This window comes from Camellia sinensis, chromosome 7 (genome assembly GCF_055761805.1).
Source record: "Camellia sinensis isolate YWXY chromosome 7, ASM5576180v1, whole genome shotgun sequence".
In the NCBI taxonomy this organism is placed as follows: Eukaryota; Viridiplantae; Streptophyta; class Magnoliopsida; order Ericales; family Theaceae; genus Camellia; species Camellia sinensis.
In genome coordinates, this window is record NC_138967.1 from 6,694,792 (window position 1) to 6,713,464 (window position 18,673).

The 18,673-nt window shown below is 33.4% G+C and overlaps 1 protein-coding gene across 1 annotated transcript; it reads left to right on the plus strand.

Moving 5' to 3' along the window:
• The first annotated feature begins 1,101 nt into the window (after positions 1-1,101).
• On the plus strand, positions 1,102-12,167 carry LOC114322867 (epoxide hydrolase 2). Its single transcript, XM_082877369.1, has 3 exons — positions 1,102-1,661; positions 10,433-10,680; positions 11,670-12,167. Exons 1-3 carry the CDS (start codon positions 1,185-1,187, stop codon positions 11,914-11,916), a joined length of 972 nt encoding a protein of 323 aa, XP_082733495.1. The 5' UTR covers positions 1,102-1,184; the 3' UTR covers positions 11,917-12,167.
• The last annotated feature ends 6,506 nt before the right edge of the window (positions 12,168-18,673 follow it).

Sequence of the window (18,673 nt, forward strand, 5' to 3'; positions counted from 1 at the left end):
TCAAAAAAATAAAAAAGTCAAAAAATTAAAAAACCAAACGAACTATTAAGATAATTTCTTAACTTTTTATAAAAAAAAAATATGTATTAAAATATTATATGAAATAACAAAATTATTTTTTCATCTATCTGAGCATCAACATGCAATCCGTACATGTCAGGTTTTGCAATTGATATCATGTGTGGAATTCGGATCCTCGGTCGCCCTTCTCGACGGCCCTTTCCTGTAGCCCCCAAAACGACGTCGTTTTGGGGGCAAATTTTCCAAAAAAAAAAAAACGCAGAGGAAGAGGGAGGAAGGAGGAGGAGGAGGAAGGAGGCTGCGAGCTCGCCGTCGCAGCTCGTCGCCTCGACGCCCACCGTCGCAGCGTCCCGATCGTCGCCCACCATCGCTCGTCGCAGCAGCTCCCACCGCCGTCCGGCCCCGCCTCCGCCTCCGCCTCCGCCTCCGCCTCCTCCTCCTCCTCCTCCCCTTCCCCCTATGATTATGGCCCCCTCCAATCCGGCCCTTCCCTTCCTCCTCCTCCTCCTCCTCCTCCTCCTCCTTCCTCCCTCTTCCTCTGCGTTTTTTTTTTTTAAAAATTTACCTCCAAAACGACGTCGTTTTGGGGGCTACAGGAAAGGACCGCCGTGAAGAGCGACCGAAGATCCGAACCCATCATGTGTGCACACTGGTTTTGTTGAAATTTTATTTTGTTTTTGGTTGCCTTTTTGCACCCGTGAGTAACAGTATCATATGGCGGTGAACTTTTTTGAACAAAAGGGCAATTGTGTTTTTTTTTTCTCTGACTAGTAAACTTTTTTTTCACCCAAACTTTTGTGAATAATGTTAATTTTTTTATTTTTTTAATATTTTTTTAATTTCTTATCTTTTTTAAGAGCTTCCAAACAAACACTTATGCTCGGACACCTTAAAATGAAGTGTTCATTTTTTTCTTTTTACATATAAATTTGATAGGTTAGGATCATGTAACTAATCTTATTTTATTTTCTTATATAACTAACCTATTCATATAGTCAAATGAAATATTAAACAATTCAAATAATCTTTATCAAAAATTTCTGTATAAAACAAGAATTTCATTTGTCAGCATATAAACCATCATCAAAGCAATCCCACTCCCACCACACACTTTGCTATTGCTAGAGACAGCGAGAGCGAGCGAGAGAGAGAGAGAGAGAGAGATGGAGGGAATAGAGCACAAGACAATCAGTGTAAATGGCATAAACATGCACATAGCAGAAAAAGGCAAAGGTCCAGTGGTCCTCTTCCTCCACGGCTTCCCGGAGCTCTGGTACTCATGGCGCCACCAGATCCTCTACACGGCGGCGCACGGCTACAGAGCGGTGGCGCCAGACCTCCGAGGCTATGGCGACACCACCGGAGCACCACTCAACGACTCCACCAAATTCACCGCTCTCCATCTGATCGGAGACATCGTTGCTCTCCTTGACAAAATCGCACCTGATGAAGACAAGGTGTTTGTTGTGGGGCATGACTGGGGAGCACTTTTGGCTTGGTATTTGTGTCTTTTCAGATCTGATCGAGTCAAGGCTTTGGTGAATTTGAGCGTTCATTATCCTCCAAGAAACCCTACGATGAGCTCCGTCGATGTATTTCGAGGATTTTATGGCGATGATCACTACATCTGCAGATTTCAGGTTCTCGTTTTCACTCTGTTTGGATTTTGAGAGTTGAGAACAAATCTGTGGGGGGAGGGGAAAAAAATGATTGAAAAAGTGCAAGTTTTATATCATATCTTATCTTATAACTAAAAAAAAAAAAAATACATACTTTTATATTTTTCAAGTCATAGTTAAAAAAATAATAATAATCAAAATCTTATTATTTGGATACATACATATGGTATCGTAGAATTTCCTTCGTAACTTTTTTTATATCTTTTTATATGTGTTTTGTATTTTGGAATGATTATTTTGATTATTCGTAACTTATTATATGTGTTTTGTATTTTGGAATGATTATTTTGATTATACGAGTTATAGGATTTAAGATAAAATTGTTGAAAAATTAGTTTTTATATGGCCTATTTTGAGCTAATTTTGAGCTCAAAATTAAGTGGGTCCCAAACGTCTTTTGAGGTGGGTTTGAAGAGGTGAAGTGTTCCTTGCCGCGTGGCAAGTCACACGGTGAAGACGGTTCGTCAAAACCATTTATGAGTGAATGGGAAGTTGACGTCGTTTTCAGGTTCGAGGAATGGACATTTAAAGATTTAAATGTGGGTTTCCTTTTAATGGGTTGTCCCACATTGAAACTTTAAGAAAGCTTTTATGTATATATAAGTTCTAGCCTACAACACTTGGGTTGGGTCTCAAGGGGCACCCCAAGTTTGTACAAGGAAGGAGTTATGGACAAAGTGGATCTTAGCCCAAACCAGCACACACGTGTCGCCGTTCGGCCAGGTGTGGGTTGTGGATCGGTTCTTGTATTAATTTTTTCAACAAAATTTATTTGAATCTTTTCCAAATTTTCTTGCGGGAAAAATAAATTTTGTAAATTCGAATTTGAATTTGAATTTGAATTCAAATTCTTATTCAAAAGTTGTGCATCTTTATGTCCGAATTTCCTACAGTAACTGCCGAACAGTTTTTAACAGTTTCAGATCTGTTAAACTGGACAGTTATCAACTGTTGCAGTTAATCTGTTGAAATCATATTGCAGATCTGTCCAATTCAAAATAGCATATGTTCAAATTCAAATCTGAATCTGTTGGACAGATTCACAGTTGTTCAGACAGGTCTGGTTGTGCCTATAAATACATACCATATTCCAGCATTTTACCAATCCGAAAATCAATCTGAAAATCCCATCTTGTGCAGTCCAACTTTTATCTTTGGTGCATTGTTCTTCATGTTAGTTTTAGAATAAATTTCAAAGAGTTAGAACAGAGGTTTAGTTCGCCGTTCAATTTGTTTTGGAGTGCTACTAAAAATTTGTTAAGATCATTGTATCCTGGGAGATAAACGCCATATAACCGTAAGCACCGTAGCGAGGCGAATCTGTCTTAAGGACAGAGTGTCTCACACTCGACTTGGTCTTTTATTTTTCATTTGGTTCGACAAAATAAATTCTGTAAGTTTTATTTTATTTTGTTTGAATTAATTTCTATTTATTTTGTTTACACAGAAGATTGTTCCAGCAATCTTAAGGCATAATCGAATTATTCTGTTTACAAAATTTTTCGTTTGTTTCCCTTTCTCTTTCTTCTTTTAAGAAAATTATTTTCTGTGGATTTACAAAATAATATTCTGGTTGGAAAAATAAATAGTGATTATATACTATTTGACAAATAGTAGTAATATACTGTCTATTTTTTTTGACAACTAATAGAAATATGCTGGTATCATTAACAATTCAAAATATTTATTTATGGAACTTTGTCAGAAATTAATTTTGGCTTATAGAAATTATTTTCTGAGTGTTCTTTAATTAAAAATAAATTAGGTTTTTAATTATTGAAGTGTTACAGAAATTTAATTTTCTGTGTGGAATTAATTTGGTTAAATAAAATTTTATTTTATTTCCAAATTAATTGAAAAATAAAAGTTACATTCTTGTTTCTTTTATTTTCACAGAATTTAATTCTGTGAATTTGGATTAATTTTCTGTGTAGTATAAATTTTAATTATAATTTTATTTTATAATTTAGAATTGATGGCTACTAAAACCAATGCCCAAACAAGTACTATTGTGGTGGCTGGAATTGCACCAACTCCCTCTCCTGTTATGACAGTACCGGTAAATCACGGTGAGAAGCCAGATAAGTTCTCAGAAACTGATTTTAAAAGATGGCAACAGAAAATGTTCTATCTTACAATTCTGAACTTGAATCGTTTTCTTTATGAGGATGTTCCTATTTTGAAAGAGGATGAAACCGACCGGCAAGTGGTTGCTGCGGTCGATGTCTGGAAACATGCTGATTTCTTTTGCCGAAATTACATCTTGAACGGACTTGACAACACATTATACAACATCTACAGTCCTATCAAGACAGCAAATGAGCTATAGGAGTCTTTGGAGAAAAAGTACAAAACAAAAGATGCCGGCTCAAAGAAATTTGTGATTGGCAAATTTTTAGACTTTGTAATGGTTGATTCTAAGACCGTGACCAGCCAAGTTCAAGATCTCCAACTCATTCTATATGACATTCACGCAGAAGGCATGTCTCTCAGTGAATCCTTCCAAGTTGCAGCCTTAATTGAGAAATTACCACAAGGCTGAAAGGAATTCAAGAACTACCTCAAACACAAGCGCAAAAAAATGTCTTTGGAAAAATTAATTGTGCGTTTGAAGATTGAGGAGGACAACTGCAATTCTGAAAAACGGGCTGGTAAACATCCTATGGAGTCTAAGGCAAATGTGGTAGAACATGCTTTAAAAATCAAGAAACGAAAGTCTTCTGGAGAAAGTTCATCACAAAGCTCTAAAGGGGGAGGAAAATAAAAAGTACAAGTTTAATGGCAAATGTTACATCTGTGACAAAGAGGGACATCGGGCCAAAGATTGCCGTAGCAAAGGCAAAAGCAAAAGAAGAACAAGCAAGAAGCTTGCTTAAACCCATATGACCGAAGTGGACAATATTTTCAATGGTGTAGATGACATCAATCTTTCTGCAGTTGTTTCTGAGACAAATCTTGTCAGAGATCCTAAAGAATTGTGGGCGGACACTGGTGTTACTCGCCATATCTGTGTCGACAAGAAGATGTTCACATCTTATTCTATAGTGGACAATGGTGAACAACTTTTTATGGGCAACTTCTCAACTTTCAAAGTTGATGGACAAGGGAAGATTGTTCTGAAGATGACATTTGGAAAAGAACTCACTCTCAACAATGTGCTGTATGTACCGGACATTCGCAAGAATCTTGTTTCCGTATCTTTGTTGAGTAAGAATGAGTGTAGGCTAGTGTTTGAGAGTGATAAATTTGTACTTACTAAAAATGGAATGTATGTAGGAAAAATGTTACATGTCTGATGGCCTTTTCAAGTTAAATGTAATACCATTGTACCCTTAGTTATTAATAAAAATACATCTTCTTCTTACTTGCTTGAGTCTTCAAATTTATGGCATGGTAGACTAGGACATGTTAATTATAGATCTTTGCGTAGATTAATTAATATGGAATGTTTACCTAAATTTGACATTGATTCAAATCATAAATGTGAAATTTGCGTTGAGGCAAAATTATCCAAAACTCCTTTTCAATCAATTGAAAGAAGTACAAAACCACTTGAATTAATTCATAGTGACATTTGTGATTTTAAATCAATTCAAACTAGAGATGGGAAAAAATATTGTATCACTTTTATAGATGACTATACTAGGTATAGTTATGTTTCTTTAATTCGAACCAAGGATGAAGCTTTAGAAACTTTCATTCAATATAAGAATAAAGGTGAAAATCAACTTGATAAGAAAATCAAAACACTAAAAAGTGATAGAGGTGGTGAATATGAATCACCTTTTGGTGAATTTTGTAAAGAACGTGGAATAATTCATCAAACCACCGCTCCTTACTCACCTCAGTAAAATGGAATTGCTGAAAGGAAAAATATGACTTTAAAAGAAATGATGAATGCCATGTTAATAAGTTCTGCATTACCTCAGAACTTGTGGGGGGAAGCAATACTTTCTGCAAATTATATACTTAGGCCAAGTTTGGGTAGTTTAAAAAAAGTCAAAAAGTCAAAAAGTTACTCAAAAAGTTAAAAAGTCATCACTATTCACGAAAAGTCAACAATTACGGCTGCACAATTCCCAATTCTAATTTTTCCCTACAAACTAATTTTTACAATTTTTTATTACACATTTTTTCATAAAAAGTCAAAAAGTTAACCCAAACATTCATATTTTCAACCTCAATTTTTTAATCTAAAAAGACAAAAAGTACACTTATTTAGTCTTCCCAAATTTGACCTTAATAAAGTACCCCGAAAGAAAATGAATCAAACGCCTTATGAATTGTGGCGTGGAAGAGTACCATCCTATAAATACTTAAAAGTGTGGGGGTGTTTGGCTAAATTGGCTATTCCTAGTCTGAAAAAGATTAAAATAGGTCTTAAGATCATTGATTACATTTTTATTGGTTATGTCAAGAATAGTAATGCATATCGGTTTTTGATTCATAAATCAGAACATTCCGAAATGCATGTAAATACTATTATTGAATCTCGGAATGTATCTTTCTTTGAACATGTATTTTCAAATAAAACTGGCCAAGAGACTAGTAATAATAAAAGATCTCATGATACTATTACTAGTCAGGATTAAGAACATGATCAAAAACAAAAGTTAGATCAAAATGAGGAAGAGGAACCTAGATGTAGTAAACGTGCTAGAACCTCAAAATCTTTTTGTCCAGATTTTCTAACATTTTTGTTGGAAAATGAGTCTTTAACTTTTAAAGAGGCTATGTCCAGCCCTGAAGCTCCTTTATGGAGGGAAGCTATCAATAGTGAAGTTGAATCTATGTTGCAAAATCACACTTGGAAATTGGTGGATTTGCCACCAGGTTGTAAACCTCTTGGGTACAAGTGGATTTTCAAAAGAAAATTGAAAGCGGATGGATCAATTGACAAATACAAGGCAAGTCTTGTAGTCAAAGGTTTTAGACAAAAAAAAGGTCTTGATTACTTTGACACATACTCACCGGCTACTAGAATAACATCCATTAGAATGCTAATTGCCATTGCATCTCTATACAATCTAGAAATTCATCAAATGGATGCGAAAACCGCTTTCTTAAATGATGAGTTAGATGAAAAAATTTACATGGAACAACCAGAAGGTTTTTTAGTTCCAGGAAAAGAGAAGAAAGTGTGTAAATTGGTTAAATCATTATATGGTTTAAAACAAGCGGCAAAACAATGGCATGAGAAATTTGACAAGGCCATGATGTCAAATGGATTCAAAATTAATGAGTGTGATAAATGTTATGTCATTGTATGTCTTTATGTGGATGATATGCTCATCATAGGTAATAATAATGATATGATTAAAACTACCAAGAAAATGTTGAATAAACATTTTGACATGAAGGACATGGGCATTGCTGATGTAATTCTTGGTATGAAAATTGCCAAAACATGAGAAGGTTATACTTTGTCACAATCTCATTACATTGAGAAAATATTTGACAAATTCAGCAAAGATGATGATCATCTTGTTAGAACACCTGTAGATGTTAATTTGTTTCTATCTAAGAATGTACAGGAAAGTATTTCTCAATTAGAGTATGCCAAAATTATTAGAAGCTTAATGTACTTAATGAGCTGCACCCACCCGGATATAACTTATGCAGCAAATAAATTAAGTAGATACACGAGTAATCCGGGAGTAGAACACTGGAAAGCAATTATAAGGGTTTTAAGATATCTCCGATTTACTCGTAACATTGGGCTGAATTATACTAGATATCCAGCAGTACTTGAAAGATACTGTGATGCAAATTGGATATCAGATACTAGAGACTTAAAGTCCACCAGTGGGTATGTCTCTACTCTTGGTGGGGCGGCTATATCTTGGAAATCTTCCAAACAGACTTGCATTGCTAAGTTTACTATGGAATCAGAATTCATAACTTTAGACAAAGTAGGGGAAGAGGCAGAATGGCTTCGCCACTTCCTTGAAGATATTCCAATGTGGCCAAAACCGGTGCCTGCTATATGCATACATTGCGATAGTCAATCAGCAATAGGTAGAGCACAGAGTCATATGTATCACGGTAAGTCACAACACATTCGTCATCGATATAACACCGTGAAACAATTACTCTCTAATGGAATTATTTCCATTGAATATGTGAAGTTTAAAGACAACATAGCAGATCCGCTGACCAAAGGGTTAACAAGAGAGCTAGTTGAAAACTCATCGAGGGGAATGAGACTTAAGCCTATTAAATAAGAGTTACCACAACGGCAACCCAACCTAATTGACTAGAGATCCCAAGATCTAGGTTCAAAGGGACAACCGAGTTGTATATGACTCAGAAGGATCACTGGGGAGTCTAACTCCTACACATTTCTACGATGAAATAGTGATGTCTGCAGCGTTTTAGGTTAAGTAAAATTTTAATGATTCTTATATCTAGGTATGCCAGTAGAGTATGGCAGGATACTCTTCATAAGAATCACCTATATGAGTGTGAACTGGGCCGGTTCTATGAGATTTGTGAAGGGCTATAATTCTCTAGAGCACTCATGAAAGACCAGGTTGTTCAGGGCCAAAATAAAGACAATAATGAGAACTAAACTCTGTTTGGGGATATACTGTGTGAGTTCTATTTGTCTTAATTTATACAAATGGCTGAACAGTTCAAGACATCATGTTTACTGGTTAGCTAGTAAATCCGATAGTGTCTCACAAGGGAAGGTTCAAAGTCAAAAGTTACCTATCTTTTGCAGAATATTTTCAATTTCTGTACTCTCTATAATTAGATCATGTTATTGCATTTTCTCTCCGTCAAATTCCTTTTATGCGGGGGATTGTTGGAAAATTGGTTTTTATATGGCTTATTTTGGGCCAACTTTGAGCCCAAAATTGAGTGGGCCTTAAACATTTTTTGGGGTGGGTCCGAAGAGGTGAAGTGTTCCTTACCGCGTGGCAAGTCACACGGTGAAGACGGTTTGTCAAAACCATTTATGAGTGAATGGGAAGTTGACATCGTTTTCAGGTTTAAGGAATGGACATTTAAAGATTTAAATGTAGGTTTCCTTTTAATGGGTTGTCTCACATTAAAACTTTAAGAGAGCTTTTATGTGTATATAAGTTTTAGCCTACAACACTTGGGTTGGGCCCCAAGGGGCACCATAAGTTTGTAGAAGGGAGGAATTATGGACAAAGTGAAGCTTAGCCCAAACCACCACACACGAGCGCGCGCGTTGCCGCCGCCGTCCATCCGGTAGACCCGTGCCGGGCCCGGGTGTGGGTTGTGGGTCGGGTCGGTTCTTGTATTAATTTTTTCAACAAAATTTATTTTAATCTTTTCCAAATTTTCTTGCGAGAAAAATAAATTTTGTAAATTCGAATTTGAATTTGAATTCAAATTCTTGTTCAAAAGTTGTGCCTCTTTATGTCTGAATTTCCTACAGCAACTGTCGAACAGTTTTGAACAGTTTCAGATCTGTTAAACTGGACAGTTATCAACTGCTGCAGTTAATCTGTTGAAATCAGATTGCAGATTTGTCCAATTCAAAATAGCATCTGTTCAAATTCAAATATGAATCTGTTGGACAGATTTACACTTGTTCGGACAGGTCTTATTGTGCCTATAAATACATACCATATTCCAGCATTTTACCAATCTGAAAATCAGTCTGAAAATCCCATCTTGTGCAGTTCAACTTTTATCTTTGGTACATTATTTTTCATATTAGTTTTAGAATAAATTTCAGAGAGTTAGAACATAGGTTTGGTTCGCCGTTCAATTTGTTTTGAAGTGTTACTACAAATTGGTTAAGATCATTGTATCCTGGGAGATAGACGCCACATAACCATAAGCACCGTAGCGGGGCGAATCTGTCTTAAGGACAGAGTGTCTCACACTCGACTTGGTCTTTTATTTTTCATTTGGTTTGACAAAATAAATTCTGTAAGTTTTATTTTATTTTGTTTGAGTTAATTTCTATTTATTTTGTTTACACAGAAGATTGTTCCAACAAAAACTCATCTCAAAACTAGTTATTAAGGTAAGGGTGCTTTCACTTTTATATGCTTACTTTAATATTCAGGCAATGTAGAATTTCGCTTTGATGATATTGATTAATTTATCAATTGTTTTGAGAAGTAGGTTAAAAACTAACTTTTTGATTTTTTTTTTTTTAAAAAAAATGTGTAAAAAAAGTAGAGAGATTATATGATTTTTCCAAAAAAATATTGGGATATTGACTTTTATTTGTAAGTTTTAATTTATTTTTTTAGTTTATTTTCATTAGTTTCTATTGAAATATGATGTGAGAAGTATAAATAATTGAATTGTAATATTTTTAAAAATATTTGTATAATGATAAATTTTTTTGGTATCCTTATAATGGTAAATTTATCATTGAGAGTCAAGTAAGATTTTTTTGGTACATAAATCCAATCCAAAGGACCAATTGGTAATTGTTCCATTTTTTTATATTACCAAACTCGTTTTTTTAAAACAAAAATTTCAAATCCAAGGACTTTTTGAACACGATTTCAATTAATTTATTATAAGATTATTTAAAATAGTGTTTTAAAAACTTAAATTTGAAAATTAAGTTTAGAACAACTTATAATTGGGAAATAGTTTTCAAAAGAACTTGAATTTGGTAAATATATTTATCTAAAGCTCGGATTCTTAAGTTGTTGTTTGGGTGAGAAATTGTCATACATCATAAAAGAATTGGAGAATTGAGGTCTTATCTAAATTAAAAAAAATTGTTGTAGGTCCCTGGAGAAATTGAAGCTGAGTTGGCCCAAGTTGGCATTAGAAGATCTATCAAGAAATTCCTAACATACCGTGATCCCACTCCATTTTTTTTCCCTAAAGGTAAAGGATTTGGAGATGGTGATTCATCTGATACTCCAATTATCTTGCCTTCTTGGTTGTCGGAAGAAGATGTCGATTACTATGCTGGCAAATTTGAGAAGCATGGATTCACCGGAGGAGTTAACTACTACCGAGCTTTTGATCTGTAAGTTACCTTTCACTTTTTCTTAACTTTGAGATTTATTAATGTCTTAATTATGATAATTTATGGAAGACATAATAATTTTCTATCACCATTGTGAAATTATCATAATTTTAGAGATTTTGCATCTTCTTTTCATGTACATTTTCAAACTCGTCTCCAATAGGGGTTCTCTCCAACCTTATAAGTCCAAGGATGCTTATGTAATGACCCTAGGTTATGCACATGGTTTTTAAATCACAGTATTGGACAGTGTAACGCTTATGAACGTGTAGCAGTTAACAGGATTATTAGCCAATGTATAACATGAATTGAAAACTAAACTTGTGAATTTTTCAAGAACTAACAAATGCCAAAAAACTTACTGACATGCATATTCCAACCTTATGTGTCACAATTTGAATGTTTGTGATAGTTTTTAATTAAGATTGTGACACTTAAAATATGTTTAATGAAATATTATAGAATTCTATATTTTTTTTATCAACAAAAATAAACTTTATTGAATCAGAACTAAGGATAAATCCTTTACATCTTATATCAATAAAAATAGACTAAAACAGTGCTAATAGTATCATAATGAGCCTTACTCATCCTAACTAGATTAACACAAGAAAAGCCAGCCAATCATGTGCTTACACTTGCCAAAAGCTAGTTGAAGAGAATTCAACCAGCAGACCCACAACAAACAGAGACCAAAGCAATGGAACAAAAACAGCAGAAAGAAATAAAAGAAGCTAAACACAATAAACCAAAGCAAAGACAAAAAAACAGTCACTTCTCATTATAGAATTCTATATTGTTTTCAAGGTCCAAAAAAATGGAGAATTTCATGTGGTGTAATTAGGCCTATCATGAATTGATGTCCATCTTGCCTTCTTCTTGTTCTCAGGTTTAAACATATTATTGTTGAGTTGCCCATATTCAAGAGTGGTTGTTAAAATTCTCCAGAGATCTTAACTATTTTCTTTTTCTTTCCCTCTTCATTGCAGAAACTGGGAACTCATGGCACCGTGGGCAGGGTGCCAAGTGAAAGTGCCTGTGAAGTTTATTGTGGGTGACTTGGACTTGGTCTATAACATCCCGGGCGCCAAGGAATACATACATAATGGTGGATTCAATAAAGATGTTCCGATGTTGGATGAAGTTGTCGTCATGGAAGGTGTAGCGCACTTTCTCAACCAAGAAAAACCAGATGAGATCAACAAACACATTGTTGAGTTCATCAACAAGTTCTGATTTTCTTACCCCTTCGTCATGTTGTGTTTCTTGAAATAATAAGCTTGGCAGGCTACAGAACACAGCTTAAGGGTCATTTGTTCACGCTTCTATTTTTTGTTTTTGTTTTTGTTTTTTTTGGAAACTCCACTACTCAAAAAATCTCCATTGTCTATTTGTCACAGTAATATTTTACTTTTTAATGGAGTCAGGATGGCAACGGGGAGCAATAGAGTGGATATTAATTTTCTATCTCTATTCCCTTATAATAATTTTTCCCCATTCCCCATCCCCATGGATACTACCCTTCCATCCCCTAATGGGTTTGAAATTTTTTCCAACCCAATTTGAATTCCTTTTTTCTTTTTTTTTTTTTCTTTTTTTAAGATTCACAATCAAAACTAAATATATATTTAATTTAATTTCAATTTATTTGTTGGTTCAACAACAAAATTAAATACACATTAACTAATTATGTATAGAAATGAAGAAATTATTGAATTGGAAGAGATTTCAAAATCCAAACAAGTAAATCAAAGAGATAGAAAATTGACTTGAATATATATATATATATATATAGCCATGGAAGAGTTTTCAAAATCCGAACAAGTAAAACAGTCAAATCCCTTGAATTCAACTTCGGAGATAGCGAACATCCTTCCTAACGTCACAAGTGAGAGAGAGAAAGAGAAAGAGAAAGAGAAAGAGAATTCTTCGGATCTGTGATCACTGCCCGCAAGGCTCTAGCAACTCTTAGTGATTTCAAAAAATGAAAAGTTTTGTGATTTACTATTTTATATATATATATATATAGCTACGTTTGCACATATATGGGAAGAAATTAGGAATAAAACCATATGGAGGAGAACATCTCAGTGTGGGTATACATGTAGGCATCTATATATATATATATTAACATATCACTCGTGCTATGCACGGAATAAAATAATATATTATTTAATAAAAATATGATAATTATATTTAATTTTTTTATATTATGTAAAATAAAAGTTAAATAGAAACTAGTCAATCGAGATTTTCTTAATTGATTAAAATTAAGAAAAAAAAAAATTACTATGCGATATTGATCATAAGAATTCTCACTAAAAAACTCATTTTGTTTATATAAATGGAAGTATAAGATTCACTTTATGTAAGTGAAACAATTCACTTTTTTCTTCTTTTCTCGATGTGAGATTGTAAAATAAAAATTAAATGAAAGTTAACCAATGAGAATTTTCTTAATTGTTTAAATGCTAACAATTGTTTCAGTGGGAAGTTTATTTCGAATCAAGAATCTTAGTCATTTAATCTTTAATTAGGTCAATCTTTAATTTATTTCGAATCAAACAAATTTAACTAATATATTTTAATAAAACTGCTAAAATTGCAGTTAAATCAGTGAATCAGTCAAACTGAAAATGGTTCACCATATTGGCTAGTTCAAAGAACCAACCAACTTATACAAAAATTAATTAATTAAAACTTTTAAATTTTATTTTAATTTTAAAATTTAAACAGTCTTGAACTAAAATATACACAACACTACAATATTAAATGAGAGCATAAGGTTTATATAGTGAAACAACTCATTTTTTCCTCCTTTTTCTGATATGAGATTGTAAAATAAAAGTTAACAGTTGTTTGGATGGGAAATTCATTTCTAATCAAGCAATCTTAGTAGTTCAATTTTTAATAAGGTCAATCTTAGGTTATTTCAAATCAAACAAATCTAAGTAATATATTTTGATAAAACAACTAAAGCAGTGGTTAAACTAGCGAATTAGTCAAACCGAAAACGATTCAGCCTAATCGGCCAAGTCAAAAGACCAACTAATTTATAACAAAATTAATTAATTAAAACCTTTAAATTTTATTTTAAAATTTAAATCATCTTGAACTGAAACATGCACAATACTATAATATTAAATGAGAGTATAAGATTCACTTTATATAAGTGAAACAACTCACTTTTTATTTCTTTTCTTGATGTGGAATTGTAATTATTTTAAAATTAAATATTATGAGAGTTTTAAAATCTCATAAAAAATTATTTTTAAAATCAAAACGTTTATGTGGAATTGTATAATAAAAGTTCAATGAAAGATAACAAATAGAGATTTTCTTAATTGTTTAAAATTAAGAAAATCAAAAAAAAAAAATAGTATTAATTATAGAGCTTCTTACTAAAAATCTTTTTTTGCATATATAAATGGGTGCATAAGATTCACTTTATATAAGTGAAAAAATTTACTTTCTCTTTTTTTTCTCGATATGGGATTGTAAAATAAAAGTTAAATGGATATGTACATTGGATTGCAGATTGAAACTGTGTTTACAAAAGCATTTTCACATTGCACTTTCACATAGCACATGTGATATGCTAGGAGTATTGTACATGTGTTATTAAATACACAAACAAAAAAAAATTGGTATTGATCATAGGATTGCTTATATAAATGAAGCATAAGATTCACTTTAAATAAGTGAAACAATTCACTTTTTCCTTCTTTTTCCGATATAGAATTGTAAAATAAAAGTTAAATGGAAACTAACCAATGGAAATTTTCTTAATTGTTTAAAATAAAGAAATTTCAATAATTTATATAAATTGGAGCATAAGATTCACTTTATATAAATGAAACAATTCACTTTTTTCTTTTTTTCTTTTTTCCCAATTTGGGATTGTAAAATAAGATATATGGAAGCTAGCCAATAGTAATTTTTTAACTATTTAAAATTAAGAAAATTCAATAATTTTTTAAAATTAAGAAAATTCAATAATTTTAGAATGAGGGTTAGGACCTTCTAAAATGTTTCTCCCTTAAAACTCCCTTTATAAGATTCATTTTATATAAGTAAAACAACTTATTTTTTCGTTCTTTTCCCTATGTAGGATTGTAACACTTTATATAAGTAAAACAACTCACTTTTTTTTTTCTTTTTTTTTCCCGAGATGTGGGATTGTAGTTATTTTAAAGTTAAATATTATAAGAGTTTCAAAATCTCATACAAAATTATTTTTAAAATCAAAACTATATGGGATTGTAAAATAAAAGTTAAATGAAAGCTAGCGAATGGGGATTTTCTTAATTGTTTAAAATTAAGAAAATAAAAAAAAGAGTATGAGATATTGATCATAGGGTTTTTCACTAAAAATCTATTTTTGCTTATATAAATGAAAGCATAAGATTCACTTTATGTAAGTGAAGCAATTCATTTTTTATTTCTTTTTTCGATGTGGGATTGTAAAATAAAAGGTAAATAAAAGCTAGTAAACGGGAATAAGAGAGGCATAGTTTAGGTTGGTGAATTTATCATACTCAATCATTTTGTAGACTTATATGCATATTAAAAAAAAAAAAAATCAAATTTATTCTAAAGTCATGTTTGTGTGATTTCAATATATTTATCTTTAATAAAAATATATTATCTATTTATAAAATTATATATATTATTTATTTTTAAAAATTAAATATAATACAATTACGTGATTATAAATTGTAGTCTCGCTCAAAGTAAATCGAACTTTAATTTGTTCAGAATGTTGGTAATAAAAACAGAAAATAAATCAAAGTCAATCAACTGACCTCTTCTTTCTCTCCGATATGTGTCTTGTTACATTGTCATCAATGTGGTCATAATCGTGGAATTAACTTGCATCATTGCATTTGGAACAAAATATTGTTTTAAAAATATAATTAATTGTAGTCATGCAAGCAAGATGGATCCAATTAGAAGAGATGGGTGACAGCCTCCAAATTGTGAAACCCTTTTATTATAATAATAATAACATTAATTATTAAAAAAATCCTTTAAATTATATAAATTGGCCTCCTATTAGAGAGACATATTTTCACCGTACAGTTTGGTGAATCATCAACCTAAACTATGATAAAAGCTTCCAACCTAAACAATTCACTCTATTCCAACCTGAACAATTCACTTTTTCTTTCTTTTTTCGATGTGGGATTTTCAAATAAAAGTGAGCCAATGGAGATTTTCATAATTGTTTAAAATTAAGAAAATCAAGAAAATTAGTATAAGATATTGAAACTCTCACAATGCTCTTCACTAAATGGGATGGGAGTATAAAAGCTTCCAACCTAAACAATTCACACTATTCCAACCTAAACAATTCATTTTTTCCTTCTTTTTCCCGATGTGAAATTATTAAATAAAAGTCATAATTTAAAATTAAGAAAATCAAAAAAATTAGAATGAGGGTTTGGAGCTCTTAAAAGGCTTCTCACTAAAAAGTCCATTTTCCTTATATATATAGATATGGTAAAATGGGCTGGTATCCATCTTTGACCCATCTTCGATGGAGATTTAAAGAACACCATTTACCCAACTCGGCGGACAAAAAACAAGAGAAAATCCATGTATTTGGGTTGGGTTTCTGTGGGTACTCACAGGTTAGGTTATCCATTGCCATCTCTAAATGGAGTAACTGCTGAGCTATGAGGCACAGGTACGAGTACGAGTATTGATACTGATACGATATTGGTACGTCGATATAATAAAATTCAAAAAATATAAGGTACGTGTACGTCTTGATATGCTTGTAAAAAAAAATATTTATTTTTAATTTAGATTAATGTAAAAATTAATTAAATGGTTTAATTTGTTAAGATCCAACCTACAATTAACATTTAATGTCAAAAGTAAAAGTATAAATCAAAATTAAATGTCAATATATTTATTAACTTATAAGCCATAGTTTAATTTTAAAATCATGTTAACCATAAAACAAAAAATAAAAAAAAATCTAGTGAAAGGAGTTTTATCTGTGTAGTATAAGAAAATATTGTTTCAATTGAGATATGATACGGCTTGGGTGTATGTTTGGGTACGCCAAAAATTAAGAAGAAAAATTTTGGATACATATTTCGTGTAACCAATACGTATGCATAAATACCGTATGAGATATCATATGCCGGTAAATACTCGGTACTGGTACGACATGTTTTTCGAAGTACCCATGTTTCATAGGTGCTGAGTAGACACAAGAATTACATCAACAAAATTATATCAGAAAATGGTCCTCTACACTTAACTTGGACCTGTGTTACCTATTTTTGTATATATTTTTAATATATATATATATATATATTGTTACATATTCACCCAAATTATTGACGATAAAAAGTACTTGTGGGGGGCATATTTTTGTGAATGATAGCACGCGGCCGAGGTGATGCCGATGTGTCAGCCAGAGTGCCGCGTGGCTTGGACATGTGATAGATGATCTCGGCTAGGCCGAGGTTATCTTTGGAGATACCAGAATCCGAGATAAGCGGATAAGGGACAAAAGTCTTAGAATAAGGGAGGACCTCAGTCTGGATAAAGATAAAGCTCTCAAGGAGTTTTTCTCTATCTGGCTGGGAGTCCAAGATAAGCATTGAGCCAGAGTCTATTGAAACTAGGCTTTTACAAGGATTAGGTTGGTGCTGGCTATAAAGTAAGGCACCCTCGTGGGTCTAAAGTATGCCTTTTGTATTCTGGCTAGTGAGTTAAGTACTATTTGCTATCTTTAAGAGATAACTGAGTACTGACTTGATCGTCAGAGTGCTCCCGGGTGGACGAACCACCGCCGGAGTCTTATCTTTTTGTGACAGGTTGTTCGGGAGTGATCTATGCTGCCTGTGCTCTCCTGCTGAGTTCCTGTTTGGCAGTGTGGTCAGAAATCAGCACACACAATTTGGCGCCGTCTATGGGAAGCGTAAGAATAATAGATGGCCAACAACGGGCAGAAAGAAAAGATTGGGGGCGACATCCCTAGTGAGAGTGGTAAAAACATCAATCCTAACGTTGAGGAGGACAACTGTAATGAAGAACCTCGGGGTAAGAATCCTAGGGAAAAAGACGTCCACCAAGAAGGAGACGCACCGAAGAAAGCATGCCAAGGCGGGTATTACAACGAAAGCGACCTCCAGGTATGGAAAGATAGATGCCTAAGGAGGGACTACGAGATGAAGGGAATGGAAAACAAGTTGGCAGACCTACAATCGGTTGTGAACTTCATGATGCAGAATAATGTCATGTAGCCATTGTTTCCATTGAAGGACACACCGATTCCAGCCGCCAAGAACGATGCCTAGAAGGGGAGACATAAAGTAATCCCTGCAGTCCCTCAGCATGACAGGGCAAAAGAGCATTCGCATCGGCCTTCACGAGAGGTCAGGCGAGGGAAATCGATGAAAGCAGAGTCTCAGAAAACACCTTGTGCCAAGGAAACTTACGTCAAGGAACATCGACATGTTCAAGGGAAGGAGCTTTGTTTTGACACAATGAATGAAGGAAGGTCCAAGAGGACTCATAACGACACTGGGAGCAACGCACCAAAAAGACTGAAATCCATTGACAGTCGAGCTCCTAGATAGACTAAGGAGGATTGGAGGGATTACCTCTAGAGGAAGCGACAAGATGCTAAGGTCACATCCCCGGTCAAGCCAAGAACGTCGTTCTCAGTAGAGCTGGATAAGTTTGAGGCCCCAAAAAGGTTTCATATGTTGAGGTTCCAGATATATGACGGTAAGTCCGATCGGAACTTCCACGTCGGCTTATATTTGAACTCGATGGCACTATAAACCAAGAATGAACCGTTGCTCTGCAAGGTGTTCCCCTCATCCTTTGGGGAAATCACATAAGATTGGTTTCACAAGTTGCTGAAAAGAACTGTGAAAAGTTAAGAAGGCCTGGCTGAGATGTTTGTAGCTAGGTTTGTTACGAACGAACTACAGCCGTAGAGAGTAGACTCCATGATGGCTCTGAG

What these genes read in the sequence shown, in the direction of transcription:
- LOC114322867 (XM_082877369.1), top strand. Translation starts at nt 1,185, where the DNA reads ATGGAGGGAATAGAGCACAAGACAATCAGTGTAAATGGCATAAACATG. An exon ending in ACTACATCTGCAGATTTCAG is followed by an intron (nt 1,662 to 10,432) that starts GTTCTCGTTTTC and finishes AAATTGTTGTAG; the next exon opens with GTCCCTGGAGAAATTGAAGC. An exon ending in TACTACCGAGCTTTTGATCT is followed by an intron (nt 10,681 to 11,669) that starts GTAAGTTACCTT and finishes TCTTCATTGCAG; the next exon opens with AAACTGGGAACTCATGGCAC.